Source organism: Pteropus medius, unplaced genomic scaffold (assembly GCF_902729225.1).
Source record: "Pteropus medius unplaced genomic scaffold, Ma_sr-lr_union100, whole genome shotgun sequence".
Taxonomy (NCBI): domain Eukaryota; kingdom Metazoa; phylum Chordata; class Mammalia; order Chiroptera; family Pteropodidae; genus Pteropus; species Pteropus medius.
Genome location: NW_024350923.1, coordinates 2,995,409 through 3,014,358, shown reverse-complemented (window position 1 = coordinate 3,014,358; position 18,950 = coordinate 2,995,409). Strand labels below are relative to the sequence as shown.

General features: G+C 61.3%; 2 protein-coding genes across 15 annotated transcripts in view; one reads left to right on the top strand and one right to left on the bottom strand.

Moving 5' to 3' along the window:
* The window catches only part of LTO1 (LTO1 maturation factor of ABCE1), a 241,480-nt gene that overhangs the window by 213,681 nt on the left and 8,849 nt on the right, over window positions 1–18,950 (bottom strand). Inside the window, exon 4 of one of the 14 annotated variants that reach the window (XM_039840602.1) lies at window positions 10,590–11,840. The exons of the other annotated variants lie outside the window; for them this stretch is intronic. Coding sequence (XP_039696536.1) covers window positions 11,744–11,840 — 97 coding nt within the window. The 3' untranslated portion in view covers window positions 10,590–11,743. Of the gene's footprint in view, window positions 1–10,589; window positions 11,841–18,950 lie in introns of those variants that run through there. 14 annotated transcript variants of the gene reach the window in all.
* Window positions 143–10,120, top strand: CCND1 (cyclin D1). Its single transcript, XM_039840596.1, has 5 exons — window positions 143–493; window positions 2,014–2,229; window positions 2,746–2,905; window positions 5,949–6,097; window positions 8,376–10,120. Exons 1-5 carry the CDS (start codon window positions 296–298, stop codon window positions 8,541–8,543), a joined length of 891 nt encoding a protein of 296 aa, XP_039696530.1. The 5' UTR covers window positions 143–295; the 3' UTR covers window positions 8,544–10,120.

The window sequence follows — 18,950 nt, the reverse complement described above, 5'->3', positions numbered from 1 at the left end:
GCGCTCGGCGCCCGCGCCCCCTCCCCCTGAGCCCGCCCCCCCTCCTATTCTCCGCCCGGCTTTGATCTCTGCTGAACAGTAACGTCACACGGACTACAGGGGAGTTTTGTTGGAAGTTGCAAAGTCCTGGAGCCTCCAGAGGGCTGTCGGCGCTGTAGCAGCGAGCAGCAGCGTCCGCGCGCTCCAGAGAGGGGGCAGAAGAGCTCGAGGGAGCGCAGGGCGCAGCAGCCGAAGCCGAGCGCGGACCGAGTCCCGACCCGCCGTCTGCCCCAGGCCGCCCAGCAGAGCCCCAGCCATGGCACACCAGCTCCTGTGCTGCGAGGTGGAGACCATCCGCCGGGCGTACCCCGATGCCAACCTCCTCAACGACCGGGTGCTCCGGGCCATGCTTAAGGCGGAGGAGACCTGCGCGCCCTCGGTGTCCTACTTCAAGTGCGTGCAGAAGGAGATCCTGCCGTCCATGCGGAAGATCGTGGCCACCTGGATGCTGGAGGTGCGGGGCTTCCGGAGGCTCTCCGAAAGGCTTTTCCTGCAACTTGTTGCCCTAACTCACATTTCTTTGCCGCTCATCTCGCTCCCCCTTCCCCACCCTAACTTTGAAGTTTGCCGGGGTCGTTGCTAGGGGCCGTGATTTTAAAATATATAGATGTAGTGGGTATTTTTTTTGAACGAGGACGGGGTGGGGGCGTTAGAAATTCCCTTTCCTGGGGGCGGGGGAGGGGCGGAGCGGTCGGGAAGGGGTCCCTTCGGGGAAAAGCAGTGCCAGACGTACCCCAATTAGCTCGAGGGTGCGGGCCGGCAGGCTGGGCGCTCTTTGTGGCCCCCGCTTGCGCAGCCCCCGCCTGCGCCTCCTCTCTCCGCCGCCCGGGCGCCCGCTCCTGGGGAAGGGGGCATATATTTGATTTTTTAAATTAATATCCATGGACACGTATGCAAGGGCCGCTCGTGCCAGTATTATGCGCCATCTTTGTTCTTTTATTGCAAAGCAAAAGTGCTTATTAATAATTGGGGGCAGGGTGGGGGCGGGGAGCGGCCGGCTGGGCGCTGGGGCCGGGGCGAGGGGCCGTGCGGACGCCGGGAATCGGCGGGAGGGGCGCGGGGACGGAGCGCGGGGTCGTTTTGGGGGGACCCCGCACGGGAAGGGGGGCCCTTTGTTCAAGCAGCGAGTCCCGGGGCGCCCTGCACACCCAGCCTGGGCCAGAGAGCACGCCGCGCTGCAAGGTCGCGTGGCCCCCAAGACGCTGGGGATTGACCCTCGTCTGCAGGGGTCTCGGCTTGGAGGGACCTGTCTGGAGCGAGCCAGGGGCTCGGGTCACATTTTCGGGCTCTCGGTGTGCGCGCGGGGGGCCGCAAGTATTTTAAAATAATTTTTGAAAGTGCAGCGTGGTGCCCTTGCGAGAGTGAAACGGCGCTCGCGCCCAGGGGACAGGGGGCACCCTGAATTTTAATTCCTGGGGCTCTCCCCGAAGCCTTCAACGAGCTCTCGACCCTTGGATTGGGTAAAGGGCCGCCCGAGGGTCATTTTCAGGTTTTTTTTATGTACCCAGTTATTTTTTTTATATTTTTAAATATTTTTTGAAAAGATGACGTCTGGGGAAATGCGGCGCGGCGGCCTGGGACGCCACCTTTGTGTCTCGCAGGCGCTGCGGGCGCGGCGCCCAGCCCCGCGGCCCCGCACCGGACTTGGTGCGACCCTGGGCCAGACGGGCCCCAGAGCACCCACCAGGACCAGAGACCCCAGGGCCGGCAGCCCGCCCGCGGCGCACGACGCCCAGCCGTGCCCGCTCCCGCCCCCACCGCGCCGGGCCTCGCGCGGACTTTCCCTTTCAGTTTCTGGGTGGGTGGGTATTGGGGACACTCGGGGGAGGGGGCGCGTCACCGGAAGCGCCTGCCGCCCCCTGCGCGACCCTCCACGCCTTCGGCGACCCGCCGCCCGGGTGCAAGCGGGTTGGGGGGCGCGGGGGCCCGCGGAGGGGGCCCGGCGGCGCGGTCACGGCCCCGGTGCGCCAGCAGGTCTGCGAGGAGCAGAAGTGCGAGGAGGAGGTCTTCCCGCTGGCCATGAACTACCTGGACCGCTTCCTGTCTCTGGAGCCGGTGAAAAAGAGCCGCCTGCAGCTGCTGGGGGCCACCTGCATGTTCGTCGCCTCGAAGATGAAGGAGACCATCCCCCTGACGGCCGAGAAGCTGTGCATCTACACTGACAACTCCATCCGGCCCGACGAGCTGCTGGTAACCCACTGCCCACCGACGCGCCCTCGGCCAAAGGACCCCCGGGTGGGGGAGGGGCAGGGGGCCCCGGCCGGTCGCCCACAGACCTTGTGCCCCGAGGGGAGGCCATATTGCTTGCACCCCTCCCGTGGACCCAGCGGGACTCAACCCCCGCTCCGGGCCGCCCCACCTCACACTTTCGCTCCGACTCCCACCGCCTCTGCGCCCCCCAGCGCGCCAAAAAGTGGGCGGCGCGCGCCCTCTAGCGGCGGCGGCGGCGCGCGCTAACGACAAGGCCTCGCGTGCGTTCCAAGTGCGGGAGTCTTTTTTGTCGCCACTTAAGAAGTGTCCTCTTAATCACGAGCAGGATTCTTTTCGAGCGGCACCTTCGCTCTTTTGTTCCAGGATCGCATGCGGTCCCCCACTTCCTGGACCCCAACATTCCCATCCCTCCTCTCCAGGCCCCTCTCCCACTCCGCCCTGCCACCAAGGAGCCGCCCCTGCACCTCTTTATGCTTGTTCACCCCATTTCCCCAGCAAATGGAACTGCTGCTGGTGAACAAACTCAAGTGGAACCTGGCTGCCATGACCCCGCACGATTTCATCGAACACTTCCTCTCTAAGATGCCGGTGGCCGAGGAGAACAAGCAGATCATACGCAAACACGCGCAGACCTTCGTTGCCCTCTGTGCCACAGGTAGGGCACGGGGCCCTGCTGGCCCGGCCTCCCCGGGTGCCCCTGGCAGAGCTGCTTGCCCTCTGCCTCAGTTTCCCCATCCAAGCCAATGGCCCCCGGAGCTCTCTCTGCCGGTTCTGATGAGCAGAGGGCCTGGGCTGTTGGCCGGGCTGATGGAGGAGGGTGCTGTCCTCCTGGGGGTCCATAGGCTGGCCTGCCAAGTCCACTTCCGGGGCTTCTGCTCCCCACCCCCACCCCAGGCCTTTCCCCTGTCCTCAAGGAGCCTGCGCTTTGGGGCCCCCTGCTGGCCTCTCCCTGGCTGGGCCACCTGCCAGGGGCGCCTACAGGGGCGGGGAGCGCAGGCCTGCAGCGCCTGCACCACGTGCTCAGGCCGCCAGCTTCAGCCTCAGCCCTCCTGCGGGGGCGGCCACCAGAGCAGCCCAGCTGCCTGAGGCCCCGCCAGGGGCGCCTCTGTGAGCCCTGGGAGGGGCTTCGGAGCAGCCTGCCGCTGTGGCTGGCAGCGGAGGCATCCCTCCCTCCCCCACCCCCCCCCAGCACAGCTCTGGATGGTCCCTGGAGGCCGCTCCTTGGCCTTGCCCCAGCCCCAGCCCTGGGCAGCCAGCCTTCCAAACCCCAGTGTGCGCGTGCACACTCACCTACACACACACACACACACACACCCCTAGCGATGCCTCCAGCCTCCCCCAGCCCTCCCCAACCAGGCCCTGTGAGCGCTTCCCTCGCCCGCTCTGATCACGCGAGCTGGGCCCCTCACCTGGACGGCCCCTCACCTGGGCCCCTCACCGGGACGCATGCCCTCGACTGCCCAGCTCCGCCCCGTCAGGCCTCAGCCATCACAGCTGTTCGGGGCTCACTCCGGGAAACCTGAGGGCCACCTCGTCAAAGGGGGACGTTGGTGTCTTGCGACCTGGCATCTTGCTGAACCCTGCTGACCTGGGCGCTTTGGCGGCTGGTATTTCTGGGTTAGGCACGAGCTGGAAAGAGCCCGCTGCCCTCCCCACCCTCCAGGTGCTTCCAAGTGAGGCGCGAGGGAAAGATGGGGGAGCCGAAACCGGTGTGGGCCCGGATGGGTCTGGGGGTGGCGCCCCTCCCCAGGCATTCCGGCTCTAGCCCTTGGGCGGGGGTGGGCAGCCTCCCTGCAGTCCCCTCAGCCTCAGGGGTCAGCCTCTGCCAGTGGGCAGGGGAGCTTTCTCTGGCTGAGGCGCCTCCAAGCAGAGAGGCCTCTGGAGACTTCTAGGCAGCCTTTTATGGAGCTGAACGTGGTTTGGAGACACGACAGTGTTTCCTGGAGATAATGCAAGGAGTGGTTCTTACACACCCTCCCCGCAGGATAGCTGCGGTGGCCTGGAGCTCCCCCTCTCCCAGAACCCCAGGGAGAGTGGGGTGCACGGCGAGGGAGCGAGCCTGGTGCAGAGGCTGTGAGCACTGGGCACGCTTGGGGCAACCCAGTTTTCACATACATCAACTCCAGGGGGGCCCTGTGTGGGGCCTCAGACCGGAGTTGGGGAGCAGCGCTGCCCTCCAGGTCCCAAGAAGATGCTCCAAGTCCTGGTCCTGACCGTGCCCGCACCGCGCGGACATAACTGAGGTGCAGCCGCGCCCTTGGTCGCAAGCAGTCCTCTCTCCAGACGAGAGAGACGTAATTGAAGCGCATAAACCGGCTGTGTGAGGTGGGCACGTGAGCAGAGGTCCCAGAAGTTTCCTTGGCCCCCATATGGCAAAGATCCCACTGAAGGGTGCTGTGAAGGGGCTCCGGTTCCCCTGCGCCCCAAGGCCGGGCTTCCTGAGGGCCTGCTGTGTGCACACGTCACCCACACGGCAGAGCTGCTGGTGCCACAGCCGGTCACGAGGTCTGAAGATGCGCACCTCGGAGCTCAGTGAAGGGTCTCTGTGAGGGTCACAGCTCCAGCGTGTCCCACTGGGCTCTTTACAGCTGGGCAGTGAACAGGCACAAGTATTGGAGTTTCTGGATTGCTCCTTATCTCAACATAAGCCCCTCATCGCACACACACCTCGGTAGGGGGTGGGCTTCAGAAGCGAGCCCCGCCAATTATCTGTCTGTACTTGCGGGGGGAGGGGTGGGGGGTGTCTGGAGTCCTGCTCTGCAGACTTGGTGCTCCGGCTGCAGCGCCCCCGTGAGCAGCCCCCACTGGCCGGGTGCAAAGCTGTTCATTCAAGGCCCCGGGTCCCAGGCTGGGTGGGCCTGCTCCCATTTAAAGGGTGAGAGGTGGTGAGCCTTGTTGGGCTCAGAAGCTGCCTTTCTCCCCAGCCCCCAGGCTGGTGCCTGTTCCCTTTAACAAGGCCACTGGGATGAAGTCTCAGATGGGCTGTGCACCCCGGTCCCCTCCTGTTCAGCTCGCCCGAGCCCCCTACTCCTGGGCATGATGGTGGGAGGTGAGGTGATGGGGTCAATGAAGACGCCACGCTCAGCCCTTGTGGGCACCCAGCTCCAGGCTGAGGACCCCCTCCAGGTTCCCCATGAAGATGCTGAAATCCGGGGCTTCCCCCGCCCCCAATTCCTCACAAAGACAACCCGTGGGGGCCGCCATTGCCATTTAGTGACCTTAGGCATCCCTCCTTTCCACAAGCTGTGCAGGGCCCTGTGGCTCACCCTCAGGAAAGGCTGAGGGTCCCACCCCTAGCTCAAGGTGGGAGGGGGGCGGGCATCAAGCAAGGGGACACGCCCGCCCCTCACTAAGTGGACAGTTCCCTGCGGTTTGGGGGGGTGTGTGCTGCCACCTGGTGGATGTAGTGATGAAGCAACACCTGCCCCTGGGGTGAGTCACAGATTGCGCCCCACCCCCGCCCCATGGGAAGTGGCAGATGGGGCCTGCCGGGCAAGTCCTCCCAGCCGCGCAGGCATTTTGTGGGAAAGCTACGTAAGGCTCAATGCTAAAAGGACAAGTGTGACGTTCCCTCTGCAGAGGCCTCGCGCTTGCCGGCCATCCCCTCGGTCGACAGGCTCTGGCCTGCCCAGGCCGCGGGGACCCTGGGGAGCACCCCACCCCTGCTCACGGCCACCTTGCGTCCCTCTCTGCCGCAGATGTGAAGTTCATCTCCAACCCGCCGTCCATGGTGGCCGCAGGGAGCGTGGTGGCCGCAGTGCAAGGCCTGCACCTGGGGAGTTCCAGCAGCTTCCTGTCCTACCACCGCCTCACGCGATTCCTCTCCAAAGTGATTAAGTGTGACCCGGTAGGTGACCGCGTGCGCCCTGCTGGCGGGGGGCCTGCCTGGCCCTGGGCACCGGAAGCATCCACAGGGCCTGGGGCGTTGAAGCTGCAGTGCCCAAGGCCCCCAAAGATGACCAGGTGTGGGGCCACCTGGGGGGTGGGCAGGGGCCTGAGTTCAGAGGCACAGGACCTCAGTCACCCACCTCTCCCGAGGGTCCTCAGCCCCCCTGGCACTCCTGGCAACCATAAAGCTCCGCCGTGAGCCCTCTAGGAAGCGGGGCCACGATGTGGGCCCACAGTGGTCCGGGGGGTGGTGTGTGGAGCTGGGGCCCTGGGGAGCTTTGTCTGGGCCACAGTGTGGATGACCGATAGATGCTTTCATTGTAGCTCTGAGAGACTGATGCCGTGAAAGCCAGTCAATCGTGTCTTCTTAAAAATGCCATTGTTTTAGATTGTAGATTCCCAACTATTTTTCTTTTCTTAAAGAAAGAATTAAAATAACAATTACTGGGGTCTGTGGCATCTACAAATTAGACCGAGTGGCCGGTGGGTCACTGTGTGCTCCCGGGAAGGAGTGACCGCCTTGACCCCAGTCCCAGTCTGCCCTCTGGCAGCCCACCCTGAAGCATTCGGGGGGCTCCGCGGACCCCAGCCAGGTGCCACCTCACCCATACGACTGAGGAAAGGTAGGGCGTGAGACAGGGCACCTGCTTGTCCTCTGGCCAGCAGTGCTCGGCTGCCAGCCGGTGTGTCCCCTCAGAAGCATCCTCGCCCAGAGACGTGGGCAGCCCCTGGAAGGGGCGTCCCCTCTGCCTCTAGTGCTCCCATCACTCCTCTTGGGCGGCCACCGGGAGAGGACCAACCACCTCACCAGAAAGGCCAGCACCAGAATGCCGTCACAGACGGAGGCAGGAAGTGACCGCGCGCCCCTCTGTGCGTAGAGGCCTTTTCGTTAGATCTGCAACAAAATGCCTCACAGCTGACGGACGGGGAGAAACCAGTGGAAGCGGAAATTTGTTAGTCTGGTTACCCGGTGACAAACGTTGCTCAGTACAGACACAGAAGGCCCTCGGTGGCAGGGGCCCAGGCGGTCTGCCCTTTTCCAGGGCTGGGGCATGAGCTCAGATGGCCAAGGGCGCCCTTCCTTGCACCCCTCTGCTCTCTGCCCCAGCATGCGCCCCCCAACCCCAAGTTAGCAGGGGCAGGGAAACCATCGCCCCAAGAGCTGCCGGGTTGGGGGGTGCCAGCCGTCGGGCTGCAGGAACGGAGCTGAGGCTGCAGTGGGTGCTGGGCGTGAGGCCACGCCGGCACCGGCCATGGGGAGTCTGCTCCCCAGCAGACCTGGGCCTCCGTTCCGCATCATTGAAATGGGGTGGCTCGCGCCTCCCCTGCCTTCCGAGCTGCCGCGCTGACTGCTGCGGGCGGGGAGCTCTCTGTGTAAAGGCCGGAAGCTCTGGAACTGGATGGTCCCCGGGGGTCACTCAGAAGCCCTCTGGCCTGGGTCCACGCTTGGGCAACAGAGCCCCACTTCCGGCCCCACCCGTTGGGGTTCCAGAAGTACCTTCCCTGGGGCAGAAGCGGCTGAACCCTTTCCTACTGGGTTCAAGAATAGAACCCCAAGTATGGCGTCCTGGGAGCTAAGACAGGTGGCCCCAGTACCTGGAGCCAGCCTCTAGCCAGGCCCCGGGGGCTGAGGCCACATGGCTGCGAACGGCGCCCACCCCAAGCCGCTGGGAGGTTTGTCACTGGTGAGACCAGGAGCAGCCCCTGGGCTCGGGATCCCTCCTCCTCCCCGCTGACAATGTGAGGTGGTGACAGAGAGGAAGTGGGGTGCGGGCAGGCACCGCAAGGCCCGCACGCAGGCCAGACGAGAGGACGAGGGGGATGAAGGGTCCGGTCCCACCGGGCCACCCAAAATTCATTCTCAGTCACGCACAGCCTACCGCTTTTGCCGGCCATGGCAGAGGTTAAGTCCAAAGAACAGGCTCAGAGGGCAGCGGCGAGGCTGGCGCGGCCAGTGGGACTCGGGCCGGAGATCGGGGCCCCGCTGGGGACTCAGGGACGGGCCGGGGAGGGGAGGGGAGGGGAGGTGGGCGCATCTGCAGTCACAGCCCTGCGCGCTTCAGTCCTCAGCGGGGCCGTCGCTGCCCAGATGGCGTGTGGTCTCCTCAGGTCAGGGGCGGCTAGTGGCCAAACGCAGCCCGTGCCACTCTGTCTTGGGGTTCGCAGCAGGTCTGGGAGGGGCGCAGCTCGAGCCTGGCCTCCCCCTGACAGCCCGTCTCCCTGCCCCGTCTGGCCAGGACTGCCTCCGGGCCTGCCAGGAGCAGATCGAAGCCCTGCTGGAGTCCAGCCTGCGCCAGGCCCAGCAGCAGAGCCTGGACCCCAAGGCCGCGGAGGAGGAGGAGGAGGAGGAGGAGGAGGCCGACCTGGCCTGCACGCCCACTGACGTGCGGGACGTGAACATCTGAGGGCGCCCGCGGCGACGAGGGGCCAGCCCAGGGGCCCCGACTCAGCCACTCCTCTGCAGGACCCCGAAGGGGAAACTTCTCGCTTTTCCTTTGCTCTTTCTCCCTCTGTCTCTGACTTAAGCAACAGAAAAAAAGTACCCCAAGACTATCTTTAAAAAAGAGAGAGGAAAAAGAATAGTATTTGCATAACCCAAACCTGGGGGAGAGGGGGGCTGTGCCACAAAAGTAGGATTTCTACCCCATAATTAACTAGTTTTTGTATTAATGTGTTTGTGTCTCTGTGTTGTAAGGATAGGCATTAACACAAGGAAGGAGTCTGCAGGGGAGGGTTAAAGTTCATTCTTTATGTGTTTAAAGCAAAAAAAGAAAAAAAGAAAAAAAAGCTTAAAAACATCCTTAAAAAAAAAAAATAGAAAAGTTCCACAAACCATTTTTAAAGTAGAAGAGAGTTTTTAGATAGAAAAACGTATTCTTGTGCTTTTCCTGAGGGGCACAGCTTTAAGGCGGTTCTAGGCGTCCTGTACCTTGCTTGCTCATGCATGTAGTCACTTTATAAGTCGTTTGTGCGTGTTTATTTTATTTCGTAGGTCGGTGTGTAACCTCTTCGCCTTGTCGACGGCTGATGTAACCTGTCGGTTAGAGTAGCGAGCAGTTCAGCATCACTTAGCGCTAATCCTTTCTGCCTGTGGACCCAGCTCCTGCGCGGGTGTCGGGCGCCGGCCACCTGAGCAGCGGCAAAGCCAACTCTCTGACCCCTTGCGAGCGCTACTATAAAGAAAAGCCGCGATGGCGACGTAATAGATTCTATTTTTATAATCTTCATATTTTTGTAGTTACCCGTTTAGGAGATGCTGGGTGTTCACGCAACAGACCTGCAGCCTGCTCACATCCGGGTGAAAACCACAACAACTCTGTCTGTCTGTCTGTCTGTTTCCGTCTCGAGATTCTAAAACCATTCCATTTCAAAGCACTTTCGGTCCAGTAGTTAGAGGAGGGGTCTCGTCTGTGTTGCGTGTCGAGTGGGCAACGGTTTTAGTGGAATGGTTTGGGATATTCACGTACTTGCGTGCAGACAGGATGGCAAGGCCAGTGCATGTCGCTACGGTGTTAGCGGAAGGGGGCATTTTCGAAGGCTAGGTTCCAGTCCAGGAGAAGAAAGTGTGCATTCATTCTCCCATTGCCAGAATGACGTGTTCTTTTTTCTGTAGAGAAGCTGAAGTTTAGGAATCCTTTGGTGCCAACTGGTATTTGAAGGTAGGGGCCTTAAAAGGTTTACCTAGAGAACGCGTAGCTTCAGGGTTAGGAAGGTTTTAAACACTAAAATATATAATTTATAGTTAAGGCTAAAAAAGACTATTTATTACAGAGGATGTTCGTAAGGCCAGTATGATTTATAAAGTAATGCAATCTCCTCGATGTCCACACACACACACACACACACGCGTACACACAACGTGCTGCCTCTGCTGCAGGGTTAACGCAGTTTATATAAAGTTAGGTCCTTTTATAGGAGAGGGAAAAGAATCCCCAGGGGTAAAAAACAAAACAAAACACAAAGACATTGATTCGGCCTGTTTGGCGTGTCCCAAAGTGATCCAATCGGGGAGGCATCAGAACTGGAAAATTAGGGTGCTTGAATCAAGTTCATTTCCAGAATACTTCTGATCCCCTGCCCCCCGTTTAAAAAATGTTAGTGACCAATAGACGATTTGCACATCTTGGCCATGGACCTTGTGATCACGCTGTAGGGAGTATAGGAAGGAGGGGGCGAGGACGCCAGGCTGGTGCTGGGAGAGGGGGTTGGGCAGGAAGTGTGAGGAGGGGAGGCGGGCGGGGACCCCAGAGGGACAGGCTGCGGCTCCGCTTATTCGCTGCTACCGACGACGACGTCCCGGCCCGGTCTGGAAACCTTCGCATCGCATCTCCGTGTCTTTCACATTGTTTTGCTGCTATCGGAGAATCAGTTTTTTTTTGTTTTGTTTTACAATGTCATATACTGCCATGTTATGTTCTCGTTTTAATCTTCTCAGAGAAAAAATGTGGCCACGGATGCCTTTTTTTTTTTTGTAGATTTTTTTTTTTTATGTGATCAGTTTTGACTTAATGTGATTACTGCTCTATTCCAAAAAGGTTCCTGTCCCATGATACCTCATGCTTCACTCAGCCACGTGCAGACTAGGCCGTCAGGCTCTGCCTGGCCCACGGCCTCCCGCTCCGGCAGACACACGCGGACGAGATCCCAGACAGGCCTGGTGGGGACGGGCTCCGGGCCGCGTGCGGGCGGCCACCCCGGCGTCTCTGAGGACCAGCCTGTGTCCGTCCCCCCCCTGCGCCTGTTATGCTGGACCACCCTCTGACCACCCTCTGACCCGGCATCCACCACCCTAGTGTTTTCACAGCTGTATTGTTCTTTGCGTGTAGCTATGAACGTTGCATTATTATTATTATTATTATTATTGTTATTATTGTAACAGGTATGTCTTAGCGTGCCACTGTGGTGCTGTGCTATCGGTCACTCGGAATGATTGGAACGGGTTCTGGAGTCGTCAGAGTTTGGGTGCATTGACTCTAGCGTTCTATCTGTCGCCCCGTTCGTGACAGCATGATACTCATTTTAAAGAGGCTCCGGCTGCCCCTGACGTCTGCCAACAGTGCTGTGTGCCCGAGTCACCTAGAGTCACCTAGCACGCTGCCAAACCAAAAGGATCTGCCCCCCTGGAGGCCGCAGTGGGGGTCGCCTGTGTGCCCCGGCGCCCCACCCCGCCCAAACACTGCTTCCGCTTACCTCAACCCCTCTGGCTGCGGCGTCTGTGTCTGAACCAAAGCGGGTCCGTGAGGGGACAGTCTGTCCTAGCGGGGGTGGACACTGCTGAGAAGCCAGTGGCGGGCCCCGGGGTGCACAGCGGAGCCTGTCCTGTGACCAGCACACCTGCGAGGGCCTGGCGGGCACTCGGGTCTGTGTTTCTGGTTGCACGCCGCAGCACTTCCCAGCACAGACATGTAACTGGCACGTTTCCGGCAGAAAACAAAATACAAACGTGGAAAGTCTAGAAATAAAATTGGTAAAACCCCAGTGTGGCGTCTGCCTGTTTCCTGGGGTGCAGGGCCCAAGCTGCTGTATCCTGGACTTGGGGGGGGCGGCGGGGTGACAGGCAGAGTTCCCAGGCCCTCCTGGTTGGGTGCTGATGCATCCATGGCCTCTACCCACCAGATGACAGGTCTCCGGTTGTGACAAACAAAAATGTCTCTGACACCGCCCGATGTCCCCTGGTGATCCTGGAGTGAACGATGCTCTCTCTGCAAGGGACGGGGGTACACCTGGGCCCTGAGAAAACTCAGGAAGGGACTGCCCGAGGCTCCAACCACCTGAGACGACAGCTTCCGGCCGGGCGACGTGACTGCCTGTCTCCAAGCCTGTGGGTCAGGACCGTCGCCCAGCCACGTCCTGCCAGTCCGCCCTCCCCGGTTACTTGCGGACAGGAAAATGAATAAAGCCAGCGTTACCTGTTAGCCCGCCGCCCGTGCAGACCGCTGTTTGCCCTCTGAGTCACTTGTGAGGCGCCCCAAGCTGGGGGAGAGCTCAGCACCTGCTTGGTGGCCTGTCACATGGCCCGTGACCTGGGAGGCCTGGTGGACACCCGTGACGTCCACCTCTGGGTGTCAGGTACACTTCCAACACCGGGTGGGGAGTGTGCTGACAGGTGCCAGCAGGCCGAGGTCCCAGCTGTGGGATGTGGCAGGGCCTCTTCCCGGAGCCTGAGAGGGGGACCCCGATGTGTCACTGCCCCCCAGGGCTGCCAGAGAGTTCAGCGAGTGCTCAGGAGCAACTCAGGAGCCCTGCCACGTGCTAAGGATGCCACTACCTGTCAATTCACATTGGCCTTTGTGAAGCGCCTGCTGCGTACCCACCTGCCCAGGAGGGCGTGCCTCCTCCGGGGACTCCCAGCAGGGACCCTCGAGGCCGGCGGTGGCACCAGGGCTCTGGGGAGGAGGCCCAGTGTTGAGGCAGAGTTGCTGCCTTTCTCGTGGCAGCCACATCAGTAGGGGGTGGGGGGAGGGGAACAAGGCGAGGCCGCCCCAGGGAGCCTGCAGGGCGCTCCAAAGGGGGTCCCACATGGCAGGCAGCCATCGGACAGCCCAGGTCCGGGTCCACACCATCGCAGTGGCCCAGTCCCAGAAATGAGCCAAGTATGGGAGCAGGGAACCCAGGGACATTCCCAGAGCGTGCGGTGGGGGTGAGAGGTTGGCTGCACTACGAGGGCCTCAGGTCGTCACGAGGAGCAGTCCTAGGGGAGGGGGTGACAAGTGGTGTCCTGCAGAAAGGAAGCCCCAGAGGTGGACGCAGGGAGGCCGCGGCTGCGAGCAGCTTTACCGTCGCCAGCGGTCTCCAGGAGGGAGATCTGTGCTGGCTGCCGGGGCTCGGGCGGAAGGCGGGAGGCGGGAGGCCGGCGGGGAAGCAGCGAGCAGGTCCCCGGGCCCCATGGCCCCCGGGAGAGGAGTCTGGAAAGGTCCTCCTCTCGCTTATGCCTCGGGCTCTGACCACTCGCACCACTGCGTCCCCTCATGGGACGGCAGGGAGGTCTCATGCAGACAGTGGAAATAAAAACTGGCTTTTCAGGGACTTCTGAGACAAAGCCTTCCAGCATCACCCCCACCGCCCCCTTTCGCTCAGCCCCACTGCCCCTCGTCCGGGCTCACCCGGCCTCCCAACCAGCTCCCTGCCCCTGGTGGCCCCAGCACCTGTGCCAAACCCTCCTGGGGCTTCTGGCCCCTCTGGCTCCAGCACAGGCCCTGGGACCCGTCCCCCAATCTTGCCCCCTTTCCCCCCGCCTCCATCTCCCCAGCCTCTGGCCCCGCTGCCTGCCCGTGGGACCGCAGGGCACACCGGACTCAGCCTGAAGCGCCTGCCCCTCTGCCTCCAGGCTCGTGTGGGACCCCTGCAGGCCTTGCCCACCCAGCCCCAGGCAGGTGGCCCGGGAGGCCCGGGAATCACTACACCCCAGTGTGAGCCCTTAGGACAGACACTTGCTGACCCGCTCTGCCCCCCGAGTCCAACCTGGCAAACAGCGGGTATGAAACGTGGGAGCTGAGCGCAAGGGGATGAGAGCCATTCCCACAGGTCACCCAGCTCGCCTCCGTCATTACAGAGAGACAGGGACCACCCTGACTGACCTGGGGGCCAGGGACAGACTCTGCGTTGTGAGGAGGTGGGGGCGGAGGCTCCCCAGGAGCCCAGGCAGCACCTCGTCATCCTGGCCAGGGCAGAAAGGCCTCAGGGCCCTGTGGTGTGCGCTCAGGGGAGTCAGTTCCAGGCCGGGACCACAGAGGGGAGCGGTGGGGGTCCCGGAGCAGGCAGCTGCAGCTGCAACTCCACAGGTAGGTGCCGCCGGGCCCCTGGGGGCCCCTGGGAGCCCCAGCTGCAGTGCCTGGCTCCCCACATTCCTCCGAGCCCATCTGCCTGGGGCCTCCTGGAAGCCTGGCCACCGTGCGTCTCAGCTCCACGCTTGGTGGGTGACGGTGATCACGTCACAAGGCCGAACCCGGCTGCAGCATGGGCCCGGCGGGCATGCATGTGCTGGGCTGCGGTGGGGGTGCGTCCTGCATACTGGGCAGCCCCTGAGCACACAGGACTCTGTCATCCCAGGAATGTCTTTGATCAGGAGTTTCTGCCACGGGGAGGCAAGCCCAGGGCCACTAATCCGTTCCCACAGTCCCAGCGGCCTGCCCCCAGCCCTGAGCCACGCAGACAATAGCCAGGGGACGGTGGGCGGGCAGCTCCGGGTGCAGGCCTTGAGGCCCACATCCGGGGGCACTGTCACCGCCACTCACGAGGAGGGTGGGGGAGAGGACCATGGCCTTGAGCCTCTCAAAGACGAGAGCGTCCATTAACCCTTTAAACCTCCGTTAAGGCAGCTGACAACCCTCTCCACTGCAGTCCCCTGCGTGCAGAGTGATCTGCCCTGGGGACCCCCGCGCTCCGGACCCCACGCTGGGGCGGTTCCCTTCCCCAGAGCATCAGAGGATGGGCGCTCACATTCAGAGCATGGACTGGGCACCAGGCCTGTGTTAAGTGTCGAACACAGTTTCTCCCTAAATCCGGGAACGCCCCGGGGTAGGTGACAGGCAGGGGACACACCGGCGAGGGGGCCCTCCGGAGCCCACGTTCACACGGGGATGATTGTGCCCATCTTCCAGGTCAAGGGTTGGCAGGCTTTTCTACAAGGGCCAGACAGCGAGCATTTTAAGCCAGCGCACGCACGCTGGGCCCTGGCTGGCCGGGAGGCCCGGGGGTGAGGTCAGGTCTACCCAAGTCCAAGGCTTCAGGTCCGCGGTCCCGGCAGTCAGGGCAGTGTCCTGACCGGCTGGCCTGGAGGAGTAGCCAGGCATGCTGGCAGAGGACGTCTGAAGTGACCGATCTTGGTCTTAAAGAGAAAGCTCTCACACGTGGACGTGCTCAGGTTAAAAACACATATTTTAGGGCAAAAGACCCAGGGTTTGGATCTCAGCTCTGCAGATCAGGCGTGTGGCTGCCCCTCTCTGCACCTTGATTTTCTCACCTGTAAAATGGGGAGAATCGCACCTCCAAGGAGGGAAGCTCGGGGGAGGGCGGGGCGTCTTCGCCCATTAGCGTATCCTTAATATCTGTCGTGACACCTGGCACAGAACGGGGCTCAGCAGGTGGCTGCTCAGTGAATGCCTTTTCGGGTCTCGTGAGGACGAAATGGCTTAATGCGTCTGAAGCGCGTAGCACAGCGCCTGGTGCAGTGACCACTCAGTAAATGTCCTTCTCATCTCTTCTCGTCATTCTGAAACGCACCACCCAGGTGTGGAAGGAGACCCCAAAACGCCAGGGTGTCTCTCCAGGTGGTGGCATCAAGGTCACATTTATTTCGCTCTTTTGGCTCACAGAGTGGACAGTTCGTGGTCTCGTGCTGGCACTGATAGCCTTCCTCCTCCTGGTGTTGACGGCACCCAGACTTTGCTCTGGGAGAGCCCCCATTCTCAGCCCTGCGGCTTGGGTGGGACTGACCCCATCCCCAGCTCCAGGACAGGCGCTGGGAGGCTCAGAGCCAGTACGGTGGCGGGATGCAAGGTAGGGTATGAAATCAAATAGCTAATGAGACCAAGGGAGACATTTTCTGGGGCTTCTGTTAAAGACAGCGCCCCTCTTTCTTCCCCAGGACCCCTTCCAGCGCCGCTGTGGACCATGGGGGCAGCCTGGCCGTGAGGCCGGTCCCAAAGGAGAGCAGACAAGGTAGCAGAGCCCCGGGATCAAGCCTCTCCTGACGTTCCAGGAGACAATCACTGTTCCTATGGTTTTAAGTCAGTTTGATAAGGACTGTCATTTGGTTCCAGGAGACAATCACTGTTCCTATCGTTTTAAGTCAGTTTGATATGGACTGTCATTTGGTTTTCAAAGATTCTTAACTGTCACAGCGTTTGTGAGTCTTCTCTGTTTCCCAGAGTTCGTCTACACTACTGATGCAAACAGTGGGAGCTGAGCTCTTGCAGGGGCTGAGACCAGGGGACAGATCTGAGCCAGCGTTCACTGGCTCACCGTTTTGGCCCTGTGCAGAGACAGCAGAGACCCCAGAAGAAAAGCCGAGGGGGCTCCTGTGCCTTGAGATAACAGCCTCTTTCTGGGGTATAGGTGCCACCTGCCACCTGCTCCTCAAGAGTAGCCAAGACCGGGGAGCGGAGGCCAATCCCTTGGAGAAGTCCCCTGTCAGGCCAGGGAGGGTCTGGACTGCATGTATGTCCACTGCCTCACTCTGCAGGCGGGCAAACTACAGGGCAGACAGGGAAAGGGACCTCACGTCAGGGTCTGTCGTCACACATGACCACAGACCGGGAGGCTTGGACCAATGGAAGTTTCCTCTCTCGCTTACAGCTCCAGAGGCGGGAAGTCTGAAATCCAGGTGCCCACGGGGCCGTGCTCTCTCGCCCAGCTTCCGGTGGCTGATGGCGCTCCGGGGCTCCTCGGCTCACAGCTGCATCACGCCCTCCTTGCGTGGCCGTCCCTCCTCCGTGTGTCCGTCTGCCCGTGGCTCGCCCTGCCTGTGTCTCCTCTTCAAGGACACAGTCGTATCGGATGACGGGCCCGCCCTAACTTACACCTGAACCCCATCTGCAAAGGCTCCATTTCCCAGAACGGTCACATTCACAGGTTCGGGGGGTGGGAGGGGGGGAGCTTCAGCGTGTCATTTAGGGGGATGCGATTCAACCCACAACAGATGTGTCTGAGCTCGCAAAGCTAGGAGCGGGTTCAACCAGCACCTGTCACCACAGCGGCACACGTCCAACGGAAACAGCAGACGTTCCAGATGTCCCTTCTGGAAGGATGGGGATGGCCCTGCGCTAAGTCCTCAGCTCCACGGACACTACGGGGCTGGGCTTCCCCTGGCACATCACATTCTGGAGTGGGAGGAAGGAGCATCATGCTCAGGCATCGCCCAGGGCAGAACCTCCAGCCCCCACGACCCAGGCCCCAGCTGGGCTGGTAAGGGGCACCAGGGAGTCATGGCCCAGTCACTGTCCCCACGGAGACCCCCAGGGACAGGCTGGCAAGGGCCTCGATGCAAGGAGTTTAATCAGCCACAAAGAGTTATGGAAGAGTCCACGAGCAAGGAGTGACTTTCCTTCTTAGAGAGTTAATCTGCGCAGCCTCCGCGGAGCCACTGAGTCACGTTGGCTTGGACAAGCCACAGAACCCTCCAGGGCCTGGTCCCTCAACAACAGAACTCTCATGTCCTGTGCAAATTAAACAAAGGACCCATTTTCTCTGGTCACTCACGCTAGTTCAGTGACTCAGTCTCCTGGGTTGCAGACCGGTTTCTCACTTCATTCACTAAGGACCCGAGTAATTGTGGGATTTAGGGTGACCTCGCCTGTTAATTATCAGGTAGAGCGGAACAGGCATTCTCCATGGTGCTGGGGTCAGATGGAAGCTCACAAAGCGAGTAGTGCAATGGCCACCTCCTCCAGGAAGCCTTCCTTTCCCTCCTTCCCATTCCCTTATTCCCCAGGCAGAGCGAAACGCCCCGGCTCCAGACTCCCCAAGTGCCTCATGCGTCCCTCAGTGAACCCCGCCCACAGGGTCCGGGGCAGCTGAGGGCCCGTTCGGTCGCTTTCTCACAGCGGCCGGCACGGGTCCTTGTCCGTGATCCATGTGTCTTTGCCCCGATGCGTGAGATGTCAGGCTGGTTACAGAGACAGGCTGCGAATTACCAGGAGAAAGAGGCTCCCCTTCGGCTCAGAGCCATGTAAGCCGACCGCGCACGTGCCTGCTGCGCTTGGTCAAGCCTGAGGGCCACCACTCGCTGTGACTACTGGCATGTCACTCGACTCAACTGGGCACCTGTGCGTCCACCTGGAAGCGGCGGGAGCAGCAGCCTCACAGGGTTAGCGGACGATTCAGGGACACGAGGACGGTGAGGCTGGCCCCCGCGGCCATTCGGTAAGTCGTACGGACTCAGCCCTGCCCCAAATCTCTTCGTTTTTTTCTCGCCACTGGGTGGAGAAGAACAATGGGGTGAACGTGCAATGAGTAACAAGGGCGCGTGGTCCTCTTTGAGGACAGCGACGTGGCCAGCGGCGGGGCACTTCCCTTCGGCCATCATGGTGCCTCTGAGCGTGTTCCAGGTGCTCGGTTTCGGTGGAGGAGTGATTAACCTGCTTACTACCAAGCTAGAAAAATAAAATGAACTTCACCTTTTAAGGGAGACGACCTTCTTCTCTCCCAAATCCCAAGTTACCAGCCTGTCCAGGTGGCCAGACGGTGCCTGTGATGGCCGAGCTTCCTGTGTTGTGACCCCGACTCCAGCACTTCGAAATGTGGCTTATTTGGAGCTGGGGTCTCTAAAGAGGTGACCAAGGTAAGATGAGGTAGGCCCTTATCCCACAGGACTGCTGTCCTCCTAAGAAGAGGAGATGGGGGTCCAGGCACACACAGAGGGACGGCCACGTGGGGACCCAGGGAGGAGACGCCAGCCACACGCCCAGGAGAGAGGCCTTGGGAGGAACCGCCCGCCCACACCTGAGGCTCCAGCCTCCGGACTGGGAGGCAGGAGGTGGCTGTGGCACTTGTGATCCCGCCCAGGCTGACCGACAAAGTGGCAGGAAATACGCGAGGGGTTTCCGGCAGGAAGGACGGCGCAGGCCAAAGCCTTGAGAAAACCACGAACTCACCAGAAAGGGGACAAGGTCCAACCCGAACTCCAGACCGATCTGGACAAAGGTTAATATCCAAGAGAACCGGGCGGACAGCACGGGATCGGAGGGGAGGGGCGAGGGCCGGCCAGCAGCGGAAGGCCGCCCCGGAGGGCCTCGAACGGCGAGACGGCATGAGCTCGTCCCGTGCAGCTGGGAAACCTCGCGGCTCGAAGGTGCCCTCGCGGCCAGGTTCTC

Excerpts from the sequence above, each read along its gene's own strand:
- CCND1 (XM_039840596.1), top strand. The coding sequence starts at position 296 with ATGGCACACCAGCTCCTGTGCTGCGAGGTGGAGACCATCCGCCGGGCG. Across the intron at positions 494-2,013 it reads TGGCCACCTGGATGCTGGAG|GTCTGCGAGGAGCAGAAGTG; the intron begins GTGCGGGGCTTC and ends GTGCGCCAGCAG. Across the intron at positions 2,230-2,745 it reads TCCGGCCCGACGAGCTGCTG|CAAATGGAACTGCTGCTGGT; the intron begins GTAACCCACTGC and ends CCATTTCCCCAG.